Source organism: Taudactylus pleione, unplaced genomic scaffold (assembly GCF_031769625.1).
Source record: "Taudactylus pleione unplaced genomic scaffold, aTauple2 ptg000655l, whole genome shotgun sequence".
Lineage (NCBI taxonomy): Eukaryota > Metazoa > Chordata > Amphibia > Anura > Myobatrachidae > Taudactylus > Taudactylus pleione.
The window spans coordinates 950,060-971,439 of NW_028285057.1; the positions used below are offsets into that span (position 1 = coordinate 950,060).

The window sequence follows — 21,380 nt, forward strand, 5'->3', positions numbered from 1 at the left end:
CTGACTAGGGTCTATCCCGTCTCCATCGCGGTGAGAGCCCTTTGAATGGGGGGAGGGTGGTGAGTGTCCTTGCCTGGCCTCTTGCTGTGCGTGCATTGAGGAGACAGGGCAGACCTGAAATGATTACAGAACACACAGTTATCTTGTTCCAGCAGGGTCAAGTCTCAGCTTCCCCAAAACATAACAAATGAACTGTCTCCATGGCTCAACTTTTTATTCCAGGACTTTTGGTGGGAATGATACAGTTTATAAAATACAGATAGAAAATATGTAAGTCTAATATGATACAGGACGCACTAAGCTTCAGCAATACATCCATATGCGGCTACACACACACACACAAACTCTCAGACAGGAGCTGTTAACCAGCAGTGCACTACACAAAATAACAGCACCAGCGAGAACTCCACTCCATAACCAAGAAAGAGGATTAAAACTAAATAAAAAATGATACAAATAGCTTAAAAAAAAAAAAAAAGAAATAAAAATACCAATAAGAAATAAGCCCCTTCCATAAAAAAACTAAACTCTAAGATCATGTGATCGCCACTCAACTGCAATGAGGGCTTGTTTGCGGGTGCAGCAGGAGAGCCTGTAAACTTGGAGTGATGGATCTGAGCTTTAAAAGCATCTCCGGCCATACTTAAAGAGGAATAAATAAATGTTCACCCAGCATCAATGTGTTCTGATGTCTACATTAACTGCCATCTCCATGGTGGTGTTATCTGCTCCCCCCCCTTTTGTTGTTGTTATTGTGCGGTCAGTGGCTGTTTAAGCTGAACCAGCCAATCAAAGTAAAAGGAGCTTCTGACCAGTGCACGTCGCATCCGGCTGCCAAGGGGCCACACATTGGACACGGTTGTCATGGGACAGTTTAGCTGGGAGTCAGACATAAAGCAGAGAGAACAATCCCTGGGCAAGACCTGCGTGGTTGGAGACCTGAAGAGGGATTTGCTTTTAAAAGACCACTAAGACGGCAGAGTAACAGCTTCGCTAGTTTGTTCAAGCGTGACGTCTAATTCTGGGCGTTCCAGATAGGCTAGAGTGCAGGGCTGTATCATAGATGTATCTATGTACCTCTTTGATTATGTATTAACATTTATATAATATTTTATATATTTATATATATATCTATGTACATTGGCAGGTAAACGACCTACCATATAAACAACAACAAAAAGATGAAAACAAACACCCCCTTCCACAAAAAAACAGCGATTATAGGCCATACATATTAAAATGATAAAGCGTGACACTGGTAGGCAGGTTCGCCTATTTATTGGGGGACGTAATGGGAGAACCTGCAGCATCTAAGTTTGAGTTTACGGGATGGACGTTACATTTATACCAAAAGGTACGAAGTTTGTGCTCATGGGTAGAAGAGTAAGTTATTGAGCCTTCATTTGTTTTTACGTTGTTGGGCTAGTGCTTTAGACACAAAAGTGGCACATATACAATATTCTAGTGTATAAAAACCTGGATGAGGCATTAAGAGCTTAGGAGAGCAGGTGGGGTTTGCAGACATACAAGTGCACCCATGGAATGACTATGAGGTACAAGTTTAGTGTGAAACCACTGACCAGGCATGGAATGCATGGGGGAAAACCAGAGACTATGTAACAGGGACACACAAACACATCGGATACACCTAGGCAGCCAGAGTCTGACATTTTATCATATAAGCTGCGATGTACAGAGAGATCCAGCACTTCAACTGTCTCTGAGATAGACTTCAAAATACTTGCTCACTGGCACGATGAGACGTAAAAGACAAAAGAAAAGGCCTTGATATGCAGTATGTTCCCTTATAAATGTACATGTATGTTATAACTGATTACGGGAGAGGTATCATATACAATCCACACCTTCCATTTGTTGACGTCATTTTGAAAATGATTTTAAAAGCTGTAAAATATTCCCAAAGGACGATCTACAAAATGCTTCAGACTTTGAGGCAAGAGAGAAGCTATTCATCTACCTTTTATCTTTACATTGTTCTTCATCAAATAATACCATAAAGGTGCCGATACGCATGTAGCTATGAAACCGAGCAATAGATGGCGCCCTCTAGTGGCGGAAGAAGTAAAGGACACAAAAGAGAGCACATGGGAAGAGAATACTAAAAGAATACAAATAACTACTGCTTCTGTTTCCACTTCACATATAAATCAGATTGGAAAAACCTCTCCGGGTTTTAATTGTCTATGTGTCCTTCCGATAAGCAGCATTTCCACCGTTCAGCAAGGGATAGGACTTTGGGCCAGCATGCAGGCGTCTGATCGCCGTATTCCACAGTCGGAGAGGCAGCACGGAGGGAGGCGCCATCTGTCCGGAACCGCGGGGTACTCTGCTTCATGCATCCCTTTCAGGCGAGTAAATTTATAGTCACAGCAAGAACGACAAAATCTAGTAGAACGACCACATATCTTAAGACAATAAGAAGATTAAAAATTAGCCTTGTCTGTGTCTTGTTTGTATAAGTTCTAAGTCTCTGGGACTTTACTGGACGTGGAGCACACACAAAATAAAGACAATCTGCACAGACGGGGGCGATGGAACCTCGCCACTGCCATTACATGCACACAGACACACATGTTCCCGATGCATGGTAAACCCTCCGCGTAGTGTTTGTTTGCCAGATTTACTGTCTTTAGCGATCATATCCTTGTTGGCTTAAAACTGCTTTGATAAGAGCTCACATAGGTGCTTGGAAACAGATTCTTTGCTGGTTCTTAACGTAAGCCGGTACATCTGAAATGGAGGATAGAGATACAGTTACACCAACTTACTTTATATAACATTTCCTGTGTTAGGTAAAGGGCATCGGTAAAGGGAAGACCTCTCTATCACACATGAGAGGATAACTGCAGAGTCTGTCCCTCCTAGAGCCACAATGCTGCTTTCCATGTTTTGAACGTCTCACACTAGTTCTTTGAGTTTAACAGCTGATTCACGTTAACAAATTACAACTAAAGGCCCCCATACATCTGCGATGTATTGGGCCAATTCCCCGATCCCCAGACGCCAGGGCATCGGTGAAATCCAACATATTGGATTTCACCGATTTGCCAATCCCTAAAAAAAATATGATTGCATCAACAAATCGGGGATTTTTAACATGAAGAATTTCACGGATTCCCTGATTGTTCAGCGATCATCGAACGGTATTTCCGACCAGTGGATTGGCGGTTCCGGACCGAAGGGGAATCGGGTGGCAGATGTATGAAGGCATTAAGTGTAAACAATATCTTGTTAAAGACCATATCATCGAATCCAGCCCTCAGCTGTCTGAGGCGAAGCCTCGCTTACCTGAGCTTGGATGTTGGGTTCTAGGCGTAACAGACATCCGACCTGAACAGACTTGGTCTGGATGATGCCAGCACTGACATAGTTGTCTGGATTAGGATCCACATTTTCAAGCAGTGCAGTCCCGAAGCCCAATAACTATAAAACAAAAAACAATAAAAGGCTCTAAACGCCAGGAACTCTACAACACTGTCCAAAAAAAACTCAAAGGATATAGGTGACATGCTAAAGACAGGTGTTATGGCCATCTAACAGTTCCCTTCCCATAAGAAAACAGCCTTCAGTAGGCTTTCGCCTTGCTTTACAGAGGGAGACAAGAAAATAAAATTAAAATAAACTGAGAACAGAAATGTGTTCGTGACCTTAAATGTAGACACATAAATAAAAACAATTAGCTTAATGGAGCCCGGAATGTGGTGACCTCATAGTCCATTTAAACACCAAATTAAAGGCTTTTGCACCTCCTTCAGAAAGTGATGTCTCAACTCAAAATCAGGAGCACGGGATGCTGCTAGCCTAAGTGGGCAATGGCGGCACTTCCTGACCTCCAGCAATGACAATTTTCCCTCGCACATAAGGTGCGCAGGAAATTTGGTAATGTTGGGGTACCATATTCTACTGTGACCAGAATGCAGGGCAACAAACAACGATGACTCTTGTTAGAAAAGGGAATGGAACAAATAAAAAAACTGAGCAAAAGGCTGTAATCCACCACTAATAATGCACAAGGCAGCACCACACAGAAGAGCTGTTCTGAAGTTGTTGCCTCTGATCAACACTAGATAGGCTAAAGCAAATTTTAAAAAAAAAATGCTAAAGGTTTTTCTAAAATGAATGAAAAAAATTAAATAATAAAAAAAAACCCCTACCTTTAAAGCTGCATATACACACACACAACGATTTTGTTACCAACCATTTTCTGTCAGATTATCTGTCAGATTTTTTAAAGTGTAATCAACGATTTTTTGAACTACAAACGATTTTTGTAACTTCCCTTAATGAAAATCGTTCAGTTGGTCAGTCAGAATGAACTACAAACGGGAACGCGCATGAACGATAATCGTTCGTTATAACTCAGAAACTGAACGATTTTTTCAACTATTGAACGATAACAACGTCGTTATAGTTAAATTGTTCAAAAAATCATTGTGTGTGTATGCAGCTTTATGGAGCATACACACGGTCAGATTTGTCATTGAACGATTTGACCAACGATTTGAACTATGAATGATTTTTGACTGCAGTGAAATGAATGGAATCGTCCAAATCTGACTGCAAACACATCAGATGTCAGATCTCATTATCCGACCATCGGGAACGTGCATCGTTCAGACATATCAGAATTTCCTTCAGATATGAACGATTTTTTAAATAGTTATCGTTCAGATCTGAAGAAAAATCTGACCGTGTGTATGCACCATTAAGAAGTTAAAGAGCTAGAAGAAACAAATCACATAACAGCAATAACCTGGGCACTTTCCAAATCTGTACTTTTGGGGAGGTTGGCAGAACAGATTAAACTTGATAGAAACCTCCCCCAGAATTACAATGGCCTGCTTTATACGTACAATCATAAGAGATCTTTTTTTCTATTGTGACATTACAGTATTTTACATTGAACAGTTGTATAAGAAAATAACTTTTAAAAAATGGCGTAAGGGAGGGCTTTTTTTTTTCTTCTTAAATTACTATTTTAAGCTACTGCACCAAGAAAAAAAAAAAAAAAAAAAAGCGTAACAGACATATAGAGGCAAAACAACATTTAAGTGGGAATGAAAGCTAAATTTTGAGTGAGCTATGCCGTGCCGCAGGAGGAGTCAAGGCCATCACTTCTGTATTGAAAGGAAAAAATATATATTTTTTTTTTTATTTAAAATTTAAAATTATTTCTTCTGAATCCTTTTGAGGAACACTGGACCTTTAAGTATAGTACCTTTAGGACTTTGACACTTTAAAATATATAAAAAAATAAATAAAATAAAAATAAAATAAAATAAAAAAAAAATTGTCATTTTTCTATATCCTTTTCTGGAACCAAAAAAAAGAAAAACCATTAACGTTGGTTAAAATTAAACAGGAGAACTACAGTGCAATCTGGGTGGGCACTCAGTATTCCCCAATGGATACAGAGAAAAGGTTTTAACGTTAGTGACTAATGTTCATTCTAGCAACCTGCACCTGTCACAACCCGTGCAGTTCCTCTTTCCTGTACGTTTGTCGCGCTCTACTCTGGTGCTTCTAGCACACTCAGCTGATGCAACAAACTGTTGCGAGAGAGACAAGAGTGTGCTAGAAGCACCAGAGCAGAGAGCGACACCCCAGGCAGGAAAGAGGAACTGCACGGGTTGTGACAGGTGCAGGGGGCTAGAAGGAACACTAAGTGACTGTGGCTTGGAGGTCATTCTGTGTGGACAATAAACGTGCATTGGGCAACCCCTCTTCCCAAACTGCAGTTATGGCACACACAGCTATATGTATAACATTTTAGGGACCTTCCTGGTCAGATCAACACTCATTAACTGGACCGTGGTCTCGACCGGCTTCATGTGGAGGCTGCACCAAACCAGGGTCTTAGTACCTCAAAATATAGCTCCTGCCAGAGGTCAGTAACTTTGCACAAATCTTCCTGGAAGTAAAACATATTCCCAATGAGAGCTCATCTTTTCCAGAGCAGTTATCTTAGTCTAGGCCCAAACATAGGAGTATGCAGATGCTTACCACTAGGTGCTCTAATCCTGGAAAGGCAGTAAACCCACCTGGACTAAGAAAGTCCAGCCCTGTGCTCAGGCTGTAGCAAACTCCAAGAAAGTACTTCTGGGCCCCCTTACAGGGAATTATACTTTGACCATAAATTACAGCCTCCTTTTCAAGCCCCTGATAGCCTAAGCATTAAATCCCCGCTACTTGTCTCAGCTGATCGGGACACTCTGATTCTCCTCGGTGATTTCTGATGGCTATTGCCACCCACCACAAAACACATATATGAATGAGATAAACACTAAGGAAATCTTCCTGCTTTAATCCTCATATCGTCTTAGTGCTTTGTACAACGATGTGACCTTGTGATAACAACATGAACTTGTATATCTATCAAATATATGTATATCCAGATTTAAGATTGGATATAAGTAACTCTCTACATAGGCAAGACGACTCTGCAGGGTTGGGCCATTCACGAACTGAGCAGTAAAAATGAGAAAAGGAGACTTACAGGACAGAGCTCCAGGTCTAACCTCCTCCTTAGCAGCTGGAATGGCCAGTAGGGAAACTGATCCTGCTGAGAGACCTGAACGCCATCAAATCTAACAGCACAAAGGGGAAATGCCAGATTAATGGGAAAACTTATGAAGCCATGATAACACCTTTTTTGGCATTTTCAACAAAGAAGGGGTTAATCCTGCTTCTCAATAGGTTTCTTAGCACTGTGAAAAGGTACCTATGTTCCCCAAGGAGTTACAGGAGGGACAAATGGAGGCCGTACAAGCAGTGTGCACTTTAAAAATATATCTTGAACTCTGGTACTGTAAGAGTGAACCGAAAGAGCCAAATCATGAATCTTCGGGGAAATAAGTCTCCTCTTCCCATCCAGACCCTCCTGTAACAGCAGTAACCCCTGTCTCTCACCCCACAACCAGAGGAGATTCCAACTTACCCTAATCTTCACAAGAAAGAGGATCGGACAAAACTCTGCCTGGAACCTGGAACTTACAACCCATCCTCGTCCATGTCTGGCTTATTAAGTCCTCAAGATAGGGACAAGGGAAAGAAACCAGATGCTTCACCTCATGCTGAAACGTTCAGTACCTGATTTTGTTGAGTGCTTAACTTACTGTCTGCCATGCCGATCTGGTCTCATGTTCAGATTGCAAGGAGAGCTTCTAGTTGGAACCAGCCACTACTTCCACATGTTCATGGAATGAAAGTCCAATTGTGACTCAATCCAAGCCTAGAGTACCGGCGGGCACTTAGGCTTGTGCGATGTAGTCGGCACATTCACAGATGTTTGCAAGGAGGCATTAATCATCCACTGCATTGATGAGGCAAAACCTCTAACCCAAGCTGGCTCCTCCTAAGTGGGTGTCATGGAGTCTGAAGGATCCAAACTGACAAACCTTGGGACTACAAACTGACCCAAAAGACTCCATACGGAGCAGATGTAAGAGAGGGGACGCCACATGACCCCCGGCAGCTGAGATGCATTACCCCCCAGCCTGGGAAACACCTGATCTCCAAGCTGGCAGCACATCTTCCCAGCAGGTCCTAGAGCTCTCCATACAGTACCTCGGCCGTAACCATGACTTGCGTACCCATCAGTTACGGGGAGGGTGGGGCACTTACCTAGCCGTACCTCTGGCAACGGCAGGGTGGCAAGCGGTGATGCCAGCTTCCACATTTAGATTACAGAGCAGACAGACGGCAGTAGCTCTACATGTGCAGTGCAGCTAAAACCAGTCTCCTATTTATATGCAGGATACAAGATGCATTACGGTATGGAACTGACCTTTGCTTTTGTCACTTCAGAATCCATTGGATGGTTGGCTTTAAAAATCTTCTGTGCTTCTTGCTGTGGCCTGTAAACACATAGGACAACGTTTAGTTTAAGATCCATAAATCGCAGTTTCGCCTTAGCGTGTATAACAGCACCCCTTCAGCAGCTCACAGTAAATTAAACCTAAAATTGTATAATAATATAAGTATATAATTTCAGTTTATTTTTCATTAGGACCATACAGATCTATAACTAGACCCCACCAGGGATTAAGAGTAATTATACTCTATAATCTACAACTAAAAATCTGTTGTCCAATTGCTCTAATACAAGCGCAAAGTAGTCCTCTGGGGACGTGGCTCCACGTTCATAATGTGAGAGGTAGACAGGAGATTGATAAAGCAGCCAGCGCTGGTTTACTAACATGTAGTCAAAGTTCCCTATTATATCTGTCAGTGAGAGAGCAGAAGTCCCAATATATGCGGTACTCGGATAGAAGATCGACAATAAAAAGGCTGTCAATAGGTCAACATAGACAAAAAGGTCAACATGTTTTTTTTAAAGGTTAGGCGTTCGGCACTTGGGGGAGGGTTAGGCTGCTGGAGGGGGCAGTTAAGATTAAACACTAGGGGGCCTTTTAACCCTGCCGGCCTTTGGTAAGTCGGACTTTAGTCCCGGTCGACCATTTTATTATCGATTTTTTATAGCACACCCATCTGTGCTACGACATGTACTATTACACAGTAGTGATCGCAAAATACGCGCTACAGCAAACTGGGGACTCAGTTTTAAAAACTGATCGGGGCCCTGTAGGACCCGCTGGCGCTGTTTGTGCTGCAGTTGCCAAACGATGCGCGGAGGCATCTCCCCCAGCCAATCGGCGCGCGGTGTCTCCCCCAGCCAGTCGGCGTTGATTGACAGCTCGCCCCGTTTTGTGGGCGGGTAGGTGGGGTGGCCAGACAAACGCAGGCGTTCCCTGGGAGGGGTTACTGACATCACTAGTGATGTCAGTAGTTGACTTCCTGCTCTATTAGAGCAGGGAGTCCACTCGGGCTTGCAGAAGCTAGACCCTACCCCAGGGTCTCGTCGCAAGCCCGATGGTCGCGCTAATCGTGACTGTCTCCAGCCCGCTCGGGCAAGCTGTGGGTGGGCACCCACAGCTTTGTGAGCGGCCGGAGACCAAAAATAAATAAAAACACGCCCAGATTCAGAGCAAGCGGCTCTGAATCAGGCCCTGAGTCTGTATGCACTGCATCCATCTGGCAGCAGAATTGTCGGTGGTGCCGGGCCCCTCTAGCAGCCTGCTGAGCTCTCTGCATGCAGGAGGCAGGGAAGGTGGACACTGCATGGGACAGGAAGGAGCTGCAACAGTGACCCGGCCGGGCGCTCCCAGCAAAAGCAAGGAGGTAACCACTACCCCACCCCATGTGCTGTCTATCTTTACCCCCACCATAGCCTCAGTTCTGCCCCAGCTGCTATCCTAACACTCCCTAACCCCCTCCTTGCCCCCCAGTACTGCCATAGTTACCTACCCTTACCCCTCCCTACACCCAGTATTGCTTGCCCTTAACCTTTTACTTGCCCCCAAGTACTGCCCTAGCTGCTAACAACTCTTTTCCCCTCTATGCCTCCCATACTGTCCCCATCTACACTTGCCCCCCTTTCTACTCCCAATGCTGCCCCAGCTGCTACCCTGACCCAGCACTGCCCCTAACCCAATCCTTGTCCCCCACAGTACTGCCCTAGCTATTATCTACCCTGGTCCCCTCCCTACACCCAGCACTGCCTGTCCCTAACCTCCTTGCCCGCAGTACTGCCCCAGCTGCTATCTACCATCGCCCCTTCCCTACCCTGTGAACTGCTTGCTGCTAAACCCCACCGTGCCCCCGAATTACTGCGCCAGCTGCTATCTACCATTGCCCCTCCCTACCCCCTGCACTGCCTGCCCCTAGCCCCCTCCTTGCCCCCCAGCACTGTCGCAACAACTGTCTGCACTTACCCCTCCCTAACCCCAGCCCTGTCTGCCCTTACTCCCCTACAGCTCTACCCCAACTTCTCCCTGTCTCTACCCCCAGCTCTAACACAACCCCTTTTACCCCAACTGCTATATAGCCCCCCAGCACTGTCCCAACTGGTGCCTGCCCTCAACTCCCATAATATGTAATGTGACCCAGCACGATCACTGCACAGCAGTATGTGAAAGGACACTGTCCCAGCAAACTCTCCTTATAGTAATACGTCATGGGATAGAGAATGAAATTACAGGCTCAGCTGTTTCCAGCGCTGGAAGAAGTCCTGGGACGGCATCTCAGTCGCTTGGAAGAACTTGTTGATGGTAATTGGCAGTTTCAAGGTGATGTTCTGTAACGTTCCTCCATACCTACAAGAGATATAATGTAGCGTCAAAGCGTACAGTTAGAAACGCAAACGCCCCAGTACACACAGCAGATTCCACGTACAGTACCTGAATTTAATATTAATAAGAGGAGCTTCATGAAAGTCGGACAAGCACTCAATGTTTAACACCTGCTGAACCTGGGCTCCCCCTTCCACCACGGGATCAACGGGCTTGGTCTGCATGTTTAGCTGTAAGGCGGCACGTTAAGGACAGCACTGGTGAGAGGTGAGACACTTAAATGGTATACCAGGAAGGCAACACATAGATAAGTCTCTATATACAGTATATGGACGTGCTAGAAAGAAACTGAAAACTGGGACTCAGGCAACAGGTATTTTATCCTATTAGCAACCTACCAGCAGTCTGCTTCTATGTTCTAACCCAGGCAGGGAAAACACAATCTGATTGGCTGCTATGAGTTACAGCCCCACTTCCCTGGCATCAGGTCACAGATATGTATCCCAGGTTTTTAACAAAAGGTTAAAAGGATATCATTCTGCAGGTCTCCTGGGTACGACACTGTCGGAGTAAAACTCTGGAACTGCACCGAGGTTTTGTTCCCATAAAACAAATACATGCGCCCTACAAAAGAGAGAAGACACAAAATCCACAGTGTAACTGATATGTCAAAGTGCTGGGTGCGACCGATAAAAATTATGTTTGGACGCGCAAACATGCCGCTTTTCGCCCAGTTCATCTCGCACTCCGCTGGGGCTGCGAGCCGAAATTGTGCGCTAGCAGCTGATCACACCTAACAGGAGAAACAATTGAATAGCTCCTATTGGGCTCCTATTGGGCGCGTACAGGGGCGCAACAATTGAATACTGCCCTTTAAGTCCTATAAGTTGCGAGGTGGGGACCTCCGTGGCTCGGACTTGTTTCCCCAGCACATCTCAGATGCTCGATCGGATTGAGTTCTGGGGAATTTGGAGGCGAAGTCATCACCTTGAATTTGGTCATGATCCTCAAATCATTCCTGAACAATGTATGTAGTGGTGACCGGGGTGCAGTATCCTGCTGAAAGGGGCCACTGCCATCAGGGTATACAGTTACCATGAAGGGGTGTACTTGGTCTGCAACAATGTTTAGGAAAGTGATACGTGTCAAAGTAACATCTACATCAGGGCTCGACAAATCCCGGGGGCCAGGTCGCCATGGCTGGGAGGCAATCGGGAAGCCGACTGCCTATATACCGGCAGCCAGCTTCCCGACTGTCTTATCCCGGCAAGACGCCCGCATTTTCCCGACACCGGGAGACCTGCGCCCGGCATCACGATCGTAGTGATGCCGGGCGCCGCGAGCGGACAGCCGCGCGGGGGGGGGGGAGGGTTAGGGCTCCCGGGGGGGACTTAGGGTTAGGCACCCCCCCGGGAGGGTTAGGCACCCCCGGGGGGGACTTAGGGTTAGGCACCCCCCCGGGGGACTTAGGTTTAAGCAGCGGAGAAGGCGGTGGTTAGGGTTAGGCACTTGGGGGGGGAAGTTAGGGTTAGGCACCCCTAAGGAGGGTTAGAGGAGTTAGGTTAGTGGATACTTACCTATCCACGATCGGGATTTCCAGCGCTGTCGGGCTTCCGCTGCGTCGCACTCTGCTCCTGTCGGGCTGCCGCTGACGGGAATCGAACCGCCGGCCATGCGGCCAGCAGTATTTCATACCAATTCCCCATGGCTAGCAGATTTTGCTACCTGGCTACTAGATTTTGCAGTGAGGGAGGAAGCAGATGCTCATCAGCTCTGGCGGAGATTTGTGCCTATAGTATTGTGGTGTTCATAACATGCGCAGGAGTGCATGTGCTGAGTGTCGCCTGCGGTGACTGATGTGCCTCTGTCCGTCCCAGCCTGCGCTGACGACTCCTCTGATCCCTGCTGTCTGTCTCAGTCTAAGCTGATCCTCCTGTACGTCCCGGCTGTCTACTGTCTCCTATCTCCGGCTGCGTAGAGCTCTCCGGTAGTAGGGTCTATGGTGTGACCACGAGGGGAGGATGTGGGTTTTGTTGTACTTTCTGGCACCATTATTTTATGTGAAATGTGGAGCAGGGGAGCTGTGCAGAGCAGTGAGGGGGCCTCCATTTTACTGTATCCATTCAACTGTGACCATTTTGTGGACTAGTATAGTGTGTATAACAGTTGCATAACACACAGAGCTGTGCTCCTCACTCACTCCTGTAATTTTTTTGGGGGGACGGTGGTCTGGCTCCTACACTTTCATCCTCCTAGATTTTAGAAACATTTGTCAAGCCCTAATCTACATGAATGCCAGGCCCTTCGGCTTCCCAGCAGAACAGTGACTAGAGCATCACACTGCCTCCGTCAGCTTGCCTTCTTCCCACTGTGCATCCTGGTGCCATCTCTTACCCAGGTAAATGACGCGCACACACCCGGCCGTGCACATAATGTAAAAGAAAATGTGATTCATCAGACCAGGCCACCTTCTTCCATTGCTCCATGGTCTAGTTCTGACGCTCGCGTGGCCATTGTAGGCACTTTCCCCGGTGGTCAGCTTGGGCACTCTGACCGGTCTGCAGCTACACTGCCCCATACGTACCAAGCTGCGATGCTCTGTGTGTACTGACACCTCTCTATCATAGCCAGCATTAACGGTGTCTGCAATTTGTGCTACAGTAGCTCTTCTGTAGGGTAGACACGCATCAATGAGCCTTGGGTGCCCATGACCCTATTGTGGATATTATATATTTATTTAAAAATTCACATTACATGCTCACCCAGGTTCTGTCGGAATTCTGACTTCACGCCAATCTGCAAAAGCTGGTTCTCAAACAGGACTCCATTATTCTTGCAGACAAACCTAAAACCAGAAGTTCCATTATTCACTCCACTTTACAATGGAATAAAAATGCTGTCAGTAAGACGGCTAGCTCACAGTGTATGTGCTTTACAGTGTAACACCTGCAATGCCATGATGAGAGGACGGGAGATAATTGGGGCAGCTGATACACAGGGCTTATAACATTCTAAGTCTGTTTTCAACTCGTATCTGACCCCTTAACAGACGCCTTTATCTTAACACTACAGACCATGTAATCAGATGTACCAATCCACTCCATCTACACCCTACAACGACCTCAGGCTGGATTGTACATTTAGAGTCAGTAAAGAGCAGCAGTGAGGTAGCTTGTCCAGGACTACACAAGAGGCCCACGCTGTTGATACCGCCTGACATCACTACCTAGCGGACAGAGGATTGAGTACATGGAGCAGTTAGGGTCAGAATAGATCTCATTATACTTGATAAAAGAAATAATACATTTCTGAAACGTTGGAGTAAAGGGAGAGAGTCCGGTTATCATGTTATACAAAGCCCAGGAGTTCCGCCCGTTGTTCTGAACGAATAAAATAAATATTATATATATATTTATTTTATATTTATTTTGTTTCTAATAAATTGATAGATAATTGGTTTTAGGTCCCTTTATAAATTAAAATCAAAGTTTTCACAAGATGCCAGCTTTGATCAAGCAGTCTAACTGATTATTGAGCCACACATTATAGCAGTTTGCATTATTACTAAGGTCGCTGTGTTTTTAAAACATTAAAGAGGCTATGGGCAATACATATTTCCATGAATCGTTAATATATTGGCAGCATATAGCAAGAATATCTGCACTACTTAACGCGGGGGGTGAACATTTGTACAGGGTGTTCAAAATGTTACGCAACCGTATGGGAAAACGAACATGCTAATCGTGGTCTTCAACACTCTTTGCGAAGTCTCCCGTGAAAATGCATCACAGTTCTGGAATACTGTGCGGGTGAGTTTCCTAGGCAGCATCCTTCAGATACTCTCACAAGAAAAAGTTGAGGGGTGTTAAATTCAGGGATCGAGCTGGCCACAACCCCCTTGAGATCAGTCGCCCTGGAAGTAAGCCATAGAGTTTCTGGCTGTATGGACTGTGGCATTGTCCTGTTAAAACCACGTGTTCTGCAATCTCTCTGCCGGCAACGTGTTGACAACTCCTTACACCATCGTTAGTTATCGGTCACAGTTCAGTGCGTCTTGAAAGAATATTAGGGAGATGAGACTACGTGACATGGCACACCAGAAAACAGTTACATGCGTGTCTCTATACGGTAGCTAAACTTTTTGAACACCCTGTATATCTCTATCCACTTATAAAGAGGAACTCTGGCACCATGATGTCTTGGGCAGGTGTTTGGGCATGATAAGAAACCTGACACAGGTCTGAAACTTCCCCTCTATATTCCCCTAGCACAGCGGATCACTACTCGCGCTACAGGTGGTGGCAGGTCCATGTGGGGAAGGCTGCCAGAGATATCAGTTTGAACCTCCTCCTTGGTGGGATTTTTCTCACAGGAAAGCCCACAAATCGTGTCATATGCCGAGAGTCTTTGTTTAGAGAGTTGAGTTTTTCCCAGGGTCGTCTTCCACCATTCCATCTTCCTTGCGGGCTCAGAGTCAAAGTCTGATTAAATCAGCTGAGTTCTAGCGAGATTCACCTTGTCCTTGTAGAGGATTTTTGAATCGACCTCCTCAACTACATCATGCAAATACCAGAACCCGGAGAAAGATCAAATTTTGATTTTTCCTCATGAGGTTGGTCATCAATGGCAGGAAATAATAGGAAGTCTTGGTCTTCAGGACAACATGGATACAAACTTGCATGGATACAAACTTGCATGTGCCAATCTAGGTATGTCACCAATACCTTTTCAGATTCACAGTCCAGTCTCTTTGTTATCAACTTTAGGCTGTCCGTTAGGATTTGTAAACCTCTATTGAAACTTAAATGGATGTTGGTTCTGTTTTGCACGAAGGAAACAGTGTCAACCTTCAAGGAAATGGAACTTGCACAGTTCCACTGGAGGGCATTCCAGATAAAGCTCATATCAAAATGGAACAAAGTCAGACCATCGTTTGACCAGTCAGCTCATCAGGCTGACTCAATGCGTCAGTCGTTGTTCTGGTGGGTCAAGGTCAACAACCGCCAACAGGAGATTGGTACTGGACAATAGTAATGATAGATGCCAACCTTCAGGGCTGGGGAACCTCTGTCCACAAAGTGTCAATGAGGACTACACTGATGAACAAAGTTTACAATAAACATACTAAAACTGAGTGCAGTGTTTAATAGAAAGCTATAGCCCTTATCAAGAGGAAAATACAACGATTTCACCAGATGACGACATGGTTGAGGCATACATCAATCATCAGTGTATCAGAGAGCTTGCGGGTAAGGAATGAAACCACCAAGGTAATGCATTGGGTGGAATAAATTCTACCAGCCATCTGAGCTGTGTTTATACAAGGGTTGGAGAACTAGGAATTAAAATGTTTTTAGCAGGCATGCCCTTATACCCAGAGAGTAAGCTCTTTATGCAGAAGTGGTCCAAGTTGGGGCAGGCTTGAGGTGGACATGATGGCATATCTGTTGAATCACAAGGTAGAGCATGTTACTGCTCAGGAATAAAGGATCCAAAAGGCATTTTTCGTAGAATCCAAACCGGTTCTGCAGTAGTAATGTTTCTAGATATTGTTAGGATAGGGAGTTCAGTTTTATAGAAATTTGGATTTCTGCCTTGTCAATCTACTTGGAGAAGAGGCTGGAACTTTTCCATCTTTTTTTGCAAGGAGTGCAACAGCCACCCAGTCCTCTTATAGCTTGTTTGGACCTAAACTAATCATAACAGCCTCACAGTACACTCATTTTGAACCCGTAGTATCTGTGAACATTAACTTCTTACATGGCCGTCTCTACAGCAAATAAAGAGTTTTGGATCTTTGGAATCTATCTTGCAGATCTCCAAATTAATTTTTTCATGATACAGAGCAGTTTCTTTGAACAAAATCCTCTTTTCAGCCAAAAACATGGTGTAAATTCCTCAAGAAACACTCCCCTAGCTGGATGTTGGCAGGGCTTTGAAGAACTTTAGAAGACAACAGTATTTGCTAGGTAGACAGCAATTTGACAGGCTTACATTACAGTGGAGAAACGTGTCAAAACATTCTACCAGATTGGCTAGTGACTAGTGGGCAACATGTCATGGGCATCATCTCAGCAGCTGTGCCGGGTATAAAACCTGGTCCACTGTACATACATTCACAACATTTTATAGCTTTAGGGGCTGATTCAGAGTTCCCGAGCGTACACAACCTTGAGCAATTACGAGCGATTCAGAGTCCTACGCATCTCAGCTCACTTGTGGCTGAGTGGGTATAATTGGTCGACAACCGAGGCGTTCATCTGTAGGATAATTGTTCCGTCGACATGTAGACAGAAATGCGGGCTATTCAGATGTGAGCATATGCAGAGACCCATATGGTTTCAGAATATTCTTTTGCACCAAGATAATGGCTGAGGCAAATGAACACTACATTCGCGAACGCCGAGAAAGTGGTGGTGCGGCCAACTCTAAATACAGACGAAGATCCGTATTTATTGCCGAACACGCAATGCAGCCAACTTGCATGTGAGTCTGAATTAATAACTTCAGAGTGTGACCTCCAGCAGCTTTGGCACATCCCCGTGACTCCAGTGTCCTCCAATTGGATGATGGAAAATGGATGCCTGCCCTTAATGTTCTGGGTCGCAGGTTTATTTTCACGATGATGGTTGTAGGAGAACAACTTACCCCCTCCTCTATTTCTTTATTATTTTATTTCTCCCTTGCCTCTGTCCTATCAAAGTGTTCAATCTAGCACCCTGCACCTGTCACAACCCATGCAGTTACTCGTTCCTGTCTGCTCTGGTGCTTCGAGCACACTCTGGTCAGTATCTTAGTAGTTTGCTGCATCAACTGAGTGTGCTAGAAGCACCAGAGCAGAGAGCGACACCCCCAGACAGGAAAGAGCAACAACTGCACAGTTGTAACAGGTGCAGGGTGACAGAATGAACAACATCATCGAGCATGGTTAGTAAATAGCGGAAGCCCAGCGGGATAGGGTATATAGAGCGGGAGAAGTTTTAGTGTAATTTCAGATTTCTTAAAGTACCCAAACTGCTGCCTGATTCCTCTATACTCCATGGCTCCAGTATCCAACAATGGATTCAGAAAATAAGGATTTCACTTAATAAACAAAAATCTCATGTTTTTTTGTTTTTTAGTGGATAGGATGAAAAGAGATAAGTAGTATTATGGACTTGCAATGGATAGTTGATTAAATTAGACAATATAGGGGAGGCTCTGTAAATACACAAGTGATGCAAATATATGTATAAACTCCAGTACACAGCATCTGTATAAACTATGGTCAGGAATAAAGCTCCCACTACGATAAAAGAAGTTACCTCAGATATCCACGACCTGTATGAAAGCACTCTGCCTGCAGCCTGGCGCCCTTATACATTAACAGAATTTCTGTGACTTGTAATATCCTTATAATTTACAGTAGGGCACTTTATAGCTAGAGATGTGCTGACTTGGTTCGGTTTAGATTTTCCAGCCAAAAATTGGGATTCAGAAAGAGGCAAAACGTCATCTTTCATGGACTTTTGTCCATGAAAGATGATGTTTTGCCTCTATCAGAGATCCGATTTTTGGCGGGAAAAATCCAAACTTGGAGGGAAAATCCGAACCGAACAGAGCCTGCACTTCTCTAATTTTAGCATATACAAATGCTTTCATTTTGATGGTTAGCTAGTTTATAATAAGGCCCTAAGAAAATTACATGAATGTGTACTCATGGACTACACAAGATGAAGACACTACTACCCCTATGCTTAGTAATGTTACATGGACTTACAGGGGCCAAAAGATCTACATGTGAGGACACATGCAGGAGTAAACATGCCTGTCTTACTTGTTTAGGAGCTCATCAGCTTCAGCGATAGGTAAAGCGGGATCCTCGGAAGCAGCAGAGCCAGAGCTAAGAGCAAGGAGGCAGAGAAAAGAATGGAAAATGCAATAGTAGCAACCAGAAGAAAAAAAATAAAATGAATTTGTTAGCTACATAAAGAGCGTTAGTCCTGACATTTAAAGACTACATGACCCAGAATTATAGAAGCGACACGGATTTCCATCTATGTGCAAGTTTGTTTAAATCATGGGTAGGCGTTCACATGTTCTGGTTTCTGATAATTCTTTTTGCCAACGTGTTGCAAAGTTGTAAAGGCACTAACGTTTTGTTAGTGCTCAGCGGTGCCGCCGGAAACTTTGGCCAGCAGCTGCAGTAAAGGTTCAGCTACTACAGTACTGCCGGAAATGCAAGATTCATGCTGAAAGCTTCAATCACGTTGTTGGCAAGAGATCAGAAAACTGAACTGCGCTGGTAAAGATCTACACATGTAAGCATTTGCTATTTGATTTAAACATTTCCTGTGGGTGAATATACTTTTTTAAAATATAGCTTGCTTTTTGGCAAGTGGCGCCCTCAATGTATTATCTTAAATAAATATGAATACGATAACTGATGCTAGAAGACAGGCAATGTTCTCTGATCATGGCAACTACCAAACATGTCTTAAGTGTTACTGAATCAGCCCTTACTCTGAAGGCTGGGCTGCATCGACCAATAGAGACGCAGGACTCTCACAGGGCGGATCGAAGTCACTGTATACCATCCAATCACAGGCAGGCACAGCAAGACAGACAAAGACAAGAAACAATCCCACCAGCAGCAAGACAGCAAAAAGGAATAACAAAAACCAAGAAAGACAAAAAACCTACGTGCAATTAGACAATCAGCAGACAAAAACAGCTGCATACACACATTACAGAAACAATACTGTTTTTTTTGGAGGGGGGGTACATCCAACAGAAGGACATGGGTTGAGATTCATAGGTAAGGAATTAAAAAATATAACTTTTTTTAATCATGCAAATATTTAAAAAAAAAAACTTTTTTAGAGATGTAATTTGAAGAAAATGTTTATGACAAATACGTTTTTCTTTTTTTAAATCAACCAGATTACTTTTTTCACCATAGAGGCCTATAAGATAAATACCTTAGAAAGTTTTCGTCAGCACCAGGAGCTACAGAGGCAGCAGCAGACGGCGTGTCTGAAAACACATCCACCAGTAGGTTGCCAGCACCTGGTGCGGCCAAACCCGTAACGGGGGCACTCCTTAAGCCAAGGAGATCAGCAGATGGTGAGGGAGTAGACTGTAAAAACATGGAATATATCAACTATAAACACGCAGCTGTTCTAAAAGTAAAATATAGCAGCGTAGTCCGTTTAGCTTCAAGAGTACCTATCCCCTCACCCAGGTTAGGCAGCCATTTTGTGGGCCTAACAAGTATTCTGGAACAAGATCTATCATTTACATTAATAGACTGACTTCACATTTATTCATTCATCTCAGTAAAAGCTACTTTCACGGTATATAGGGGACAAGGTCACAACGAGCCAGCCAAATGTGAAAGATCTTACGGCGGTGCTCTGCGTTGGTTCCACGCCACCATTAATTTCAGAGTTTTGATCCTTTTTCCCTTCTTCTAACTCGCTGACTGCTCCTGGTCCCTTCTTCTTCTTTAGTTTGGCTAGAATAGAGGACTCCCTCTCAGGGAACGGGGGCATCTCCTCCAGAACAGTTGCCTACAGAACAAAAAGGGGGAAATAAAAGTGAACGCATAACTGCATAAAAACACAGGTTTTGTATTTATGGTAAAGCCATCTATCTGTACCCAATGGGGTGACACTGGGGTGCAGAGGTAGGAGTTTGGGCCCTTTAAATTTAAGAGTAAAAGGGCAAGCTACTCCACCTCTATCGAATCCCTGGGACACTCAGTACTTTCATAATAAAGCCCCAAAGGACAGAAAAAAACTTTCTGAAATTAGCATAATAATCCTTACAAGGAAGGCAGTGAAATAAAACAAACTAAAGCAAAGTGTAAAGGGCGATCCTCCAGTGTCTCTTATTAGCTCAAGAGAAAAGGACTTAACGTAAATTCATAAAAAGAACAATAAAGCAAGTGGCCAGCTCAGCTGAAACTTGAAAATACTGATTTTCCAGGTAGTCAATGAAGGGCAAGAACATACGCTTCTGCTTGTAAATACTTAGTGCCCAAGCTCCTGTCTATGCACTCTATACCCAAAAAACATACATCATAATAACTTAGTTTCTACACTACGTAAAAGGCTAATAAAAACAGCAACTCACTAACATGTAACATTAGTGTGGGCTGGCCCAATAATCATGAGAACTAGGAACAAGTGACATCACAAAGGCAGTTTTAAAAAATTAGGCACCAAATGTTGTTGCCACTAGTCCCTAATGAGTAGTTTATTATTCATTGTGTGTAGTCGGCAGAATGTATGAAATTCCCTAATAAACAGCAAAGCTGAAACGAATTTCAGGGGTATTTATAACCACTCCTCACAAACAGTAATTTAATAGAGGAACACTTGGGAGTTCTTACAAGGACATCTGTGCTTGCAATGGAGCTGAGCTTCAGGTACTCTACCGCCCTCTGCTGGAGCTCCACATCCGCGTTCCTGATCTGGCTATCTGAGCGCAGCACCTCTTGGATGGTGGGTTTGGTTTCTGGGAAGAGGTTAATGAACTTGATGTAGGTAGAGAGCAGGAGGGCTCGGGTTGACACACTGCACAAGTGGAACTTGGAGTGCAGGAGGTTGAACTGCACCAAGGGGCTGGTAAAGAAAACACAGTGAATGACAATTTATCTAAGAAAAATAGAAACGGTGTAGCGCTCAGCCTATGGCGATGTGTAGCGATGATTGCCTGAGTAAGGGAGTGACTCCCTTCTATTGGCTAATTATAATGAGAGCCCAATAATCAATGTATAAAATCACTTTTACTTATGTCACAAAAAGAGTAAGAAACATATATCATATAATTCACATGTAGATGGTACATAGAGTAAAACAGAAAACAAACAGGAAAAAAATATTGCTGGTGGTGCGTAGTGGATGATCATAGAATAGAGATATTGTACATTCATCTAGTTCCAGTCAACTTGGTATATAGTACATCCCCTAGTTCATTAGCTCTCACTGCTAAGTAGGCTACAATCAAAATTGTATTGTAGCCTCCTTAGCAGTGAGAGCTAATGAACCAGCAGCACTTAGAACAACAGAGAATACGACTATCAGCTGTGAACGAAGCACCAACCAATCAAACTACGTCCCCAGCTAAGTTTGCATAAACTGATGACACCGTTCAACCTCAAATAGAAGTCTTGGCAGTAACTCACTACACTAGCTCCCAGAGGAAGGCTGAAACGCGCTGGGCCTACACACCGATACAGACTTA

At 44.3% G+C, this 21,380-nt stretch overlaps 1 protein-coding gene across 2 annotated transcripts in view; it reads right to left on the reverse strand.

The window, feature by feature from the left end:
- Nucleotides 1-200: 200 nt before the first annotated feature.
- LOC148478432 (AP-2 complex subunit alpha-1) overlaps nucleotides 201-21,380 on the reverse strand; it is a 57,910-nt gene continuing 36,730 nt past the window's right edge. Inside the window, exons 13-23 of one of the 2 annotated variants that reach the window (XM_088455439.1) lie at nucleotides 20,527-20,758; nucleotides 19,538-19,702; nucleotides 19,112-19,269; nucleotides 17,968-18,033; nucleotides 12,914-12,996; nucleotides 10,685-10,775; nucleotides 10,260-10,382; nucleotides 10,059-10,175; nucleotides 7,808-7,877; nucleotides 3,310-3,444; nucleotides 201-2,751 (exon numbers count right to left, since the gene is read on the reverse strand). In XM_088455439.1, the coding sequence (XP_088311565.1) occupies nucleotides 2,674-2,751; nucleotides 3,310-3,444; nucleotides 7,808-7,877; nucleotides 10,059-10,175; nucleotides 10,260-10,382; nucleotides 10,685-10,775; nucleotides 12,914-12,996; nucleotides 17,968-18,033; nucleotides 19,112-19,269; nucleotides 19,538-19,702; nucleotides 20,527-20,758 (1,318 nt within the window). In that variant the 3' untranslated portion in view covers nucleotides 201-2,673. The remainder of the gene's footprint in view (nucleotides 2,752-3,309; nucleotides 3,445-7,807; nucleotides 7,878-10,058; nucleotides 10,176-10,259; nucleotides 10,383-10,684; nucleotides 10,776-12,913; nucleotides 12,997-17,967; nucleotides 18,034-19,111; nucleotides 19,270-19,537; nucleotides 19,703-20,526; nucleotides 20,759-21,380) is intronic. The other variant, XM_088455440.1, reaches the window with a different exon arrangement.